The sequence below is a fragment of the Scyliorhinus torazame genome, chromosome 2 (genome assembly GCF_047496885.1).
Source record: "Scyliorhinus torazame isolate Kashiwa2021f chromosome 2, sScyTor2.1, whole genome shotgun sequence".
In the NCBI taxonomy this organism is placed as follows: domain Eukaryota; kingdom Metazoa; phylum Chordata; class Chondrichthyes; order Carcharhiniformes; family Scyliorhinidae; genus Scyliorhinus; species Scyliorhinus torazame.
Genome location: NC_092708.1, coordinates 405,116,987 through 405,127,627, shown reverse-complemented (window position 1 = coordinate 405,127,627; position 10,641 = coordinate 405,116,987). Strand labels below are relative to the sequence as shown.

The 10,641-nt window shown below is 51.9% G+C and overlaps 1 protein-coding gene across 1 annotated transcript in view; it reads left to right on the top strand.

The window, feature by feature from the left end:
• The first annotated feature begins 4,860 nt into the window (after nt 1–4,860).
• LOC140407727 (G patch domain-containing protein 2-like) overlaps nt 4,861–10,641 on the top strand; it is a 275,429-nt gene continuing 269,648 nt past the window's right edge. The window contains exons 1-2 of the mRNA XM_072495023.1: nt 4,861–4,893; nt 5,057–5,127. Of these exons, the coding sequence (XP_072351124.1) occupies nt 4,861–4,893; nt 5,057–5,127 (104 nt within the window). The remainder of the gene's footprint in view (nt 4,894–5,056; nt 5,128–10,641) is intronic.

Below are 10,641 nucleotides of genomic sequence, written 5' to 3'. Positions count from 1 at the left end.
CCTCACACTCCTCTCCCTCACTCTCCCCTCCCTCACTCTCCTCTCCCTCACGCTCCTCCCTCACTCTCCCCTCCCTCACACTCCCCTCCCTCACTCACCTCTCCCTCACTCTCCCCTCCCTCACTCTCCCCTCCCTCACACTCCTCCCTCACTCTCCTCTCCCTCACTCTACCCTCCCTCACTCTCCTCTCCCTCACTCTCCCCTCCCTCACTCTCCTCTCCCTCACTCTCCCCTCCCTCACTCTCCTCACCCTCACTCTCCCCTCCCTCAGTCTCCCCACTGTCCTCTCCCACTCTTCTCCCTCACTCTCCTCTTCACCGACCCCTGTCTCTTGTGTCAGTTCTGTGATCTCTCCAGTGGATGGTCTGAGCTCGATTTTGCTCATTAATTCCTGCTGATTGCAGTGAGCTGGGAGTTTGCTATTTTGGGGCTCTGATGTGAGCTGTATTCTGGGCTGGATAATTGAAGTGATAAATAATGAGGCTGCTGCATGGGACTGAGTGGGGACAAACTCTATTACTGAGTAATCAGGATTAATTGAAATGTAAACATGATGTGGAGATGCCGGTGTTGGACTGGGGTGAGCACAGTACGAAGTCTTACAACACCAGGTTAAAGTCCAACAGGTTTGTTTCAAATCACTAGCTTTCGGAGCGCTGCTCCTTCCTCAGGTGAATGAAGAGGTATGTTCCAGAAACACATATATAGACAAATTCAAAGATGCCAAACAATGCTTGGAATGCGAGCATTAGCAGGTGATTAAATCTTTACAGATCCAGAGATGGGGTAACCCCAGGTTAAAGAGGTGTGAATTGTACCAAGCCAGGACAGTTGGTAGGATTTCGCAGGCCAGATGGTGGGGGATGAATGTAATGCGACATGAATCCCAGGTCCCGGTTGAGGCCGCACTCATGTGTGCGGAACTTGGCTATAAGTTTCTGCTCGGCGATTCTGCGTTGTCGCGGGTCCTGAAGGCCGCCTTGGAGAACGCTTACCCGGAGATCAGAGGCTGAATGCCCTTGACTGCTGAAGTGTTCCCCGACTGGAAGGGAACATTCCTGCCTGGTGATTGTTGCGCGATGTCCGTTCATTCGTTGTCGCAGCGTCTGCATGGTCTCGCCAATGTACCACGCTTCGGGACATCCTTTCCTGCAGCGTATGAGGTAGACAACGTTGGCCGAGTCGCACGAGTATGTACCGCGTACCTGGTGGGTGGTGTTCTCACGTGTAATAGTGGTATCCATGTCGATGATCTGGCACGTCTTGCAGAGATTGCCATGGCAGGGTTGTGTGGTGTCGTGGTCGCTGTTCTGAAGACTGGGTAGTTTGCTGCAAACAATGGTTCGTTTGAGGTTGCGCGGTTGTTTGAAGGCAAGTAGTGGGGGTGTGGGGATGACCTTGGCAAGATGTTCATCGTCATCAATGACGTGTTGAAGGCTGTGAAGAAGATGACGTAGTTTCTCCGCTCCGGGGAAGTACTGGACGACGAAGGGTATTCTGTCGGTTGTGTCCCATGTTTGTCTTCTGAGGAGGTCGGTCCGGTTTTTCGCTGTGGCGCGTTGGAACTGTCGATCGATGAGTCGAGTGCCATATCCCGTTCGTACGAGGGCATCTTTCAACGTCTGTAGATGTCTGTTACGCTCCTCCTCGTCTGAGCAGATCCTGTGTATACGGAGCGCTTGTCCATAGGGGATGGCTTCTTTAATGTGTTTAGGGTGGAAGCTGGAGAAGTGGAGCATTGTGAGGTTATCCGTGGGTTTGCGGTAAAACAAAGTGCTGAGGTGACCGTCCTTGATGGAGACGAGTGTGTCCAAGAATGCAACTGATTTTGGAGAGTAGTCCATGGTGAGGACTACAGATACACCCAGCTTCTGTCGCGACACGACGGACTTCCTACAGAAACTCAGCACCCATGGACCAGTTGAACCAGGAACATTCCTCGTCACAATGGACGTCTCGGCACTCTACACCAGCATCCCCCATGACGACGGCATTGCTGCAACAGCCTCAGTACTCAACACCGACAACTGCCAATCTCCAGACGCAATTCTGCAACTCATCCGCTTCATTCTGGATCACAACGTCTTCACCTTCGACAACAGGTTCTTCATCCAGATGCATGGACCAGCCATGGGGACCAAATTCGCACCCCAATACGCCAACATCTTCATGCACAAGTTTGAACAGGACCTACTCACCGCACAGGACCTTCAACCGATGTTATACACCAGATACATCGATGACATTTTTTTCCTTTGGACCCACGGCGAAGAATCACTGAAACGACTGCACAATGACATTAATAAGTTCCATCCAACCATCAGACTCACCATGGACTACTCTCCAAAATCAGTTGCATTCTTGGACACACTCGTCTCCATCAAGGACGGTCACCTCAGCACTTCGCTTTACCGCAAACCTACGGATAACCACATGATGCTCCACTTCTCCAGCTTCCACCCTAAACACATTAAAGAAGCCATCCCCTATGGACAAGCGCTCCGTATACACAGGATCTGCTCAGACGAGGAGGAGCGTAACAGACATCTACAGACGTTGAAAGATGCCCTCGTACGAACGGGATATGGCACTCGACTCATCGATCGACAGTTCCAACGCGCCACAGCGAAAAACCGCACCGACCTCCTCAGAAGACAAACATGGGACACAGCCGACAGAATACCCTTCGTCGTCCAGTACTTCCCCGGAGCGCAGAAACTACGTCATCTTCTTCACAGCCTTCAACACGTCATTGATGACGATGAACATCTTGCCAAGGTCATCCCCACACCCCCACTACTTACCTTCAAACAACCGCGCAACCTCAAACGAACCATTGTTTGCAGCAAACTACCCAGCCTTCAGAACAGTGACCACGACACCACACAACCCTGTCATGGCAATCTCTGCAAGACGTGCCAGATCATCGACATGGATACCACTATTACACGTGAGAACACCACCCACCAGGTACGCGGTACATACTCGTGCGACTCGGCCAACGTTGTCTACCTCATACGCTGCAGGAAAGGATGTCCCGAAGCGTGGTACATTGGCGAGACCATGCAGACGCTGCGACAACGAATGAACGGACATCGCGCAACAATCACCAGGCAGGAATGTTCCCTTCCAGTCGGGGAACACTTCAGCAGTCAAGGGCATTCAGCCTCTGATCTCCGGGTAAGCGTTCTCCAAGGCGGCCTTCAGGACCCGCGACAACGCAGAATCGCCGAGCAGAAACTTATAGCCAAGTTCCGCACACATGAGTGCGGCCTCAACCGGGACCTGGGATTCATGTCGCATTACATTCATCCCCCACCATCTGGCCTGCAAAATCCTACCAACTGTCCTGGCTTGGTACAATTCACACCTCTTTAACCTGGGGTTACCCCATCTCTGGATCTGTAAAGATTTAATCACCTGCTCGCATTCCAAGCATTGTTTGGCATCTTTGAATTTGTCTATATATGTGTTTCTGGAACAGACCTCTTCATTCACCTGAGGAAGGAGCAGCGCTCCGAAAGCTAGTGACATCGAAACAAACCTGTTGGACTTTAACCTGGTGTTGTAAGACTTCGAAATGTAAACAGTTAGCGTGTCAATGGTGAGTTATTAGCAGATAATTTAAAGGCATTGCTTTATGTTCAGTCCCAGCCAGTGCTGGCTGTGAGTAATCTCCAAACTGATTGACAGAATGTCTCATTTTAGAAATCAACAATGAAATCCAGGGTGAATTTTATAGCCCAGAGTGTTAACACTTTCAGTACAGACCCCCAAACAATCAGCTTGTCCTTTATTCTGTTCCCTTCACCACCTCCAACTATAAAGTATTGCTGCAATGTGCTGACACACAGCAAGATTCAAAAAACAATACACAGGAGAGGAGATTTACCAGAATGTTGCCTGGTATGGAGGGAAGATCTTATGAGGAAAGGCTGAGGGACTTGAGGCTGTTTTCGTTAGAGAGAAGAAGGTTAAGAGGTGACTTAATTGAGGCATACAAGATGATCAGAGGATTGGATAGGGTGGACAGTGAGAGCTTTTTTCCTCGGACGGTGATGTTTAGCACGAGGGGACATAGCTTTAAATTGAGGGGAGATAGATATAGGACAGATGTCAGAGGCAGGTTCTTTACTCAGAGAGTAGTAAGGGCATGGAATGCCCTGCCTGCAACAGTAGTGGACTCGCCAACACTAAGGGCATTCAAATGGTCATTGGATAGACACATGGACGATAAGGGAATAGTGTAGATGGGCTTTAGAGTGGTTTCACAGGTCGGCGCAACATCGAGGGTCGAAGGGCCTGTACTGCGCTGTAATGTTCTATGAAGGGAAAGAGATGGACAGAAAGATAGGAAAGGGACAGAGAGGAGAGAGGAAGAGAGAGAGCGGGGGGGGGGGGGATGAAGAGAAGGGAGAGGTAGACAGGAAGAGAGAGCTGTGAAGGAGAGAGAGCGAGACAGGGTTGGAGTTGACGGCTGCTGTCAGTTTCTCCTGCAGTATCAGATACTCAGAGCCCATAGAAATTACAGTGAGAAGGAGGCCATTCGGCCCATAGAGTCTGCACTGGCCTTTGGAAAGAGCACCCTCCTTAAACCCACAGCTCCAGTCTAACCCAGTAACCCCTCCTAACCTTTTTGGACACTATGGGCAATTTATCATGGCCAATCCACCTAACCTGCACATCTTTGGTCAGTGGGAGGAAACCGGAGCACCCGGAGGAAACCCACGCACACACGGGGAGGATGTGCAGACTCCGCACAGACAGTGACCCAGCGGGGAATCGAACCTGGGACCCTGGAGCTGTGAAGCAACAGTGCTAACCACTGCGCTGCCGTGCTGCCCAATAAACATCACGTCATGACTTCACATTATAGACAGGATTTACAAATTGTACCGTTTCCGGCGGGAGACAGGAAATAAGGATTGCACAGGAATTGGAAAAGAGCGGAAGCAAGAAGATAAACTCTTTCAAAGAGATAGCACGGGTGAGATGGGCCGTTCGGCACCTTCTGTGAGTTGTGATTGAAGTAATTTGTGTCTGATTCTATTCCAGCAGGAGGGGCCTGTGGGCGTAATCCCAAATGAGCGAGTGAGTCACTTCGGGCAGGACCCCTATCAGAAGGAGTAAGTGACAATATTCAATCATTTCAAGGGAGCCTGTAATATCCCATTGGTGTTGGGCGGAGCCTGTAATACCCCAATGGTGTTGGGCGGAGCCTGTAATATCCCATTGGTGTTGGGTGGAGCCTGTAATATCCCAATGGTGTTGGGCGGAGCCTGTAATATCCCATTGGTGTTGGGCGGAGCCTGTAATATCCCATTGGTGTTGGGCGGAGCCTGTAATACCCCAATGGTGTTGGGCGGAGCCTGTAATATCCCATTGGTGTTGGGTGGAGCCTGTAATACCCCAATGGTGTTGGGCGGAGCCTGTAATATCCCATTGGTGTTGGGTGGAGCCTGTAATATCCCAATGGTGTTGGGCGGAGCCTGTAATATCCCATTGGTGTTGGGCGGAGCCTGTAATATCCCATTGGTGTTGGGCGGAGCCTGTAATATCCCATTGGTGTTGGGTGAAGCCTGTAATACCCCAATGGTGTTGGGCGGAGCCTGTAATATCCCATTGGTGTTGGGCGGAGCCTGTAATACCCCAATGGTGTTGGGCGGAGCCTGTAATACCCCATTGGTGTTGGGTGGAGCCTGTAATACCCCAATGGTGTTGGGCGGAGCCTGTAATATCCCATTGGTGTTGGGCGGAGCCTGTAATATCCCATTGGTGTTGGGCGGAGCCTGTAATACCCCATTGGTGTTGGGTGGAGCCTGTAATACCCCAATGGTGTTGGGCGGAGCCTGTAATATCCCATTGGTGTTGGGCGGAGCCTGTAATATCCCATTGGTGTTGGGCGGAGACTGTAATATCCCATTGGTGTTGGGTGGAGCCTGTAATACCCCAATGGTGTTGGGCGGAGCCTGTAATATCCCATTGGTGTTGGGCGGAGCCTGTAATATCCCATTGGTGTCGGGTGGAGCCTGTAATACCCCATTGGTGTTGGGTGGAGCCTGTAATACCCCAATGGTGTTGGGCGGAGCCTGTAATATCCCATTGGTGTTGGGTGAAGCCTGTAATACCCCAATGGTGTTGGGCGGAGCCTGTAATATCCCATTGGTGTTGGGCGGAGCCTGTAATACCCCAATGGTGTTGGGCGGAGCCTGTAATACCCCATTGGTGTTGGGTGGAGCCTGTAATACCCCAATGGTGTTGGGCGGAGCCTGTAATATCCCATTGGTGTTGGGCGGAGCCTGTAATATCCCATTGGTGTTGGGCGGAGCCTGTAATACCCCATTGGTGTTGGGTGGAGCCTGTAATACCCCAATGGTGTTGGGCGGAGCCTGTAATATCCCATTGGTGTTGGGCGGAGCCTGTAATATCCCATTGGTGTTGGGTGGAGACTGTAATACCCCAATGGTGTTGGGCGGAGCCTGTAATATCCCATTGGTGTTGGGCGGAGCCTGTAATACCCCATTGGTGTTGGGCGGAGCCTGTAATATCCCATTGGTGTTGGGTGGAGCCTGTAATACCCCATTGGTGTTGGGTGAAGCCTGTAATATCCCATTGGTGTTGGGCGGAGCCTGTAATATCCCATTGGTGTTGGGTGGAGCCTGTAATACCCCATTGGTGTTGGGTGAAGCCTGTAATATCCCATTGGTGTTGGGTGGAGCCTGTAATACCCCATTGGTGTTGGGTGGAGACTGTAATACCCCAATGGTGTTGGGCGGAGCCTGTAATATCCCATTGGTGTTGGGCGGAGCCTGTAATATCCCATTGGTGTCGGGTGGAGCCTGTAATACCCCAATGGTGTTGGGCGGAGCCTGTAATACCCCATTGGTGTTGGGCGGAGCCTGTAATATCCCATTGGTGTCGGGTGGAGCCTGTAATACCCCAATGGTGTTGGGCGGAGCCTGTAATACCCCATTGGTGTTGGGCGGAGCCTGTAATATCCCATTGGTGTTGGGTGGAGACTATAATACCCCAATGGTGTTGGGCGGAGCCTGTAATATCCCATTGGTGTTGGGTGAAGCCTGTAATACCCCATTGGTGTTGGGTGGAGCCTGTAATATCCCATTGGTGTTGGGTGGAGACTGTAATACCCCAATGGAGTTGGGCGGAGCCTGTAATATCCCATTGGTGTTGGGCGGAGCCTGTAATATCCCATTGGTGTTGGGCGGAGACTGTAATACCCCAATGGTGTTGGGCGGAGCCTGTAATATCCCATTGGTGTTGGGTGAAGCCTGTAATATCCCATTGGCGTCGGGTGAAGACTGTAATACCCCATTGGTGTTGGGTGGAACCTGTAATACCCCATTGGTGTTGGGTGGAACCTGTAATACCCCATTGGTGTTGGGTGGAACCTGTAATACCCCAATGGTGTCGGGTGAAGACTGTAATACCCCATTGGTGTTGGGTGGAACCTGTAATACCCCAATGGTGTTGGGTGGAACCTGTAATACCCCAATGGTGTCGGGTGAAGACTGTAATACCCCATTGGTGTTGGGTGGAGCCTGTAATACCCCATTGGTGTTGGGTGAAGCCTGTAATATCCCATTGGTGTCGGGTGAAGCCTGTAATACCCCATTGGTGTTGGGTGGAGCCAGTAATACCCCATTGGTGTTGGGTGGAGCCTGTAATATCCCATTGGTGTTGGGTGGAGCCTGTAATATCCCATTGGTGTTGGGTGGAGCCTGTAATACCCCATTGGTGTTGGGCGGAGCCTGTAATACCCCATTGGTGTTGGGTGGAGCCTGTAATACCCCATTGGTGTTGGGCGGAGCCTGTAATATCCCATTGGTGTTGGGTGGAGCCTGTAATATCCCATTGGTGTTGGGTGGAGCCTGTAATATCCCATTGGTGTTGGGTGAAGCCTGTAATATCCCATTGGTGTTGGTTGAAGCCTGTAATATCCCATTGGTGTTGGGTGAAGCCTGTAATATCCCATTGGTGTTGGGTGAAGCCTGTAATATCCCATTGGTGTCGGGTGGAGCCTGTAATACCCCATTGGTGTTGGGTGGAGCCTGTAATATCCCATTGGTGTTGGGTGGAGCCTGTAATATCCCATTGGTGTTGGGTGGAGCCTGTAATATCCCATTGGTGTTGGGTGGAACCTGTAATACCCCAATGGTGTTGGGTGGAACCTGTAATACCCCATTGGTGTTGGGTGGAGCCTGTAATATCCCATTGGTGTTGGGTGGAGCCTGTAATATCCCATTGGTGTTGGGTGGAACCTGTAATACCCCAATGGTGTTGGGTGGAACCTGTAATACCCCATTGGTGTTGGGTGGAGCTTGTAATATCCCATTGGTGTTGGGTGGAACCTGTAATATCCCATTGGTGTTGGGCGGAGCCTGTAATATCCCATTGGTGTTGGGCGGAGCCTGTAATATCCCATTGGTGTCGGGTGGAGCCTGTAATACCCCATTGGTGTTGGGCGGAGCCTGTAATACCCCATTGGTGTTGGGCGGAGCCTGTAATATCCCATTGGTGTTGGGTGGAGCCTGTAATACCCCATTGGTGTTGGGTGGAGCCTGTAATACCCCATTGGTGTTGGGCGGAGCCTGTAATACCCCTTTGGTGTTGGGCGGAGCCTGTAATATCCCATTGGTGTTGGGTGGAGCCTGTAATACCCCATTGGTGTTGGGTGGAGCCTGTAATATCCCATTGGTGTTGGGTGGAACCTGTAATACCCCATTGGTGTTGGGTGGAGCCTGTAATACCCCATTGGTGTTGGGCGGAGCCTGTAATATCCCATTGGTGTTGGGTGGAGCCTGTAATACCCCATTGGTGTTGGGTGGAGCCTGTAATATCCCATTGGTGTTGGGTGGAACCTGTAATATCCCATTGGTGTTGGGTGGAACCTGTAATACCCCAATAGTGTTGGGAGGAACCTGTAATACCCCAATGGTGTTGGGTGGAACCTGTAATACCCCAATGGTGTTGGGTGGAACCTGTAATACCCCAATGGTGTTGGGTGGAACCTGTAATACCCCAATGGTGTTGGGTGTTGTGTAACATAGAAAACTGGAGCAGGAGGAGAGCTTTCTGCCCCTTGAGCCTGCTCCACTATTGAATAATATCCATGGATGAGCCTCGATCTCAACTCCACACTCCCGCCCTCTCCCCAAACTCCTTGACATCTTTGGAGATCAGAAATCTATTTCTTTCTTAAATACATTTAGTGACTTGTCCTCCCAAAGCCTCTGTGGGCGGGAATTCCACAAATCCCCACCTCCCCCGCCCCCAGGTGAAGAAGTTCCCCTCATCTCAGTCCTAAATGGCTTGCCCGTGTCCTGAGTCTGTGACTCCCTGTTCTAGACCCCCCCCCCGTCCCAGACAGAGGGAACGACATTCCCGCACCCACCCTGTCGGAATTCAGTCACACCTCCTCTGATTCGTCTAAATCCCAGTGAATGTTGACCGTGTCGACCCCCATTGGACAATCCTGCCACCCCAGGAATCAGCGAAGTTTCGCTGTCCCTCCTCTCCGTCCAATACACACCCAGCCCGGAATCAGCGAAGTTTCGCTGTCCCCCCCCCCTCTCCGTCCAATACAAACCCAGCCCGGAATCAGCGAAGTTTCGCTGTCCCCGCACTCCGTCCAATACAAACCCAGCCCGGAATCAGCGAAGTTTCGCTGTCCCTCCTCTCCGTCCAATACAAACACAACCCGGAATCAGCGAAGTTTCGCTGTCCCCCCCCCCTCCGTCCAATACAAACCCAGCCCGGAATCAGCGAAGTTTCGCTGTCCCTCCTCTCCGTCCAATACACACCCAGCCCGGAATCAGCGAAGTTTCGCTGTCCCTCCTCTCCGTCCAATACAATCCCAGCCCGGAATCAGCGAAGTTTCGCTGTCCCTCCTCTCCGTCCAATACAAACCCAGCCCGGAATCAGCGAAGTTTCGCTGTCCCCGCTGTCCGTCCAATACACACCCAGCCCGGAATCAGCGAAGTTTCGCTGTCCCCGCTCTCCGTCCAATACAAACCCAGCCCGGAATCAGCGAAGTTTCACTGTCCCCGTTGTCCGTCCAATACAAACCCAGCCCGGAATCAGCGAAGTTTCGCTGTCCCCGTTGTCCGTCCAATACAAACCCAGCCCGGAATTAGCGAAGTTTCGCTGTCCCTCCTCTCCGTCCAATACACACCCAGCCCGGAATCAGCGAAGTTTCGCTGTCCCCGTTGTCCGTCCAATACAAACCCAGCCCGGGATCAGCGAAGTTTCGCTGTCCCCGTTGTCCGTCCAATACACACCCAGCCCGGAATCAGTGAAGTTTCGCTGTCCCCGTTGTCCGTCCAATACACACCCAGCCCGGAATCAGCGAAGTTTCGCTGTCCCCGTTGTCCGTCCAATACACACCCAGCCCGGAATCAGCGAAGTTTCGCTGTCCCTCCTCTCCATCCAATACAAACCCAGCCCGGAATCAGCGAAGTTTCGCTGTCCCCGTTGTCCGTCCAATACACACCCAGCCCGGAATCAGCGAAGTTTCGCTGTCCCTCCTCTCCATCCAATACAAACCCAGCCCGGAATCAGCGAAGTTTCGCTGTCCCCGCTCTCCGTCCAATACAAACCCATCCCGGAATCAGCGAAGTTTC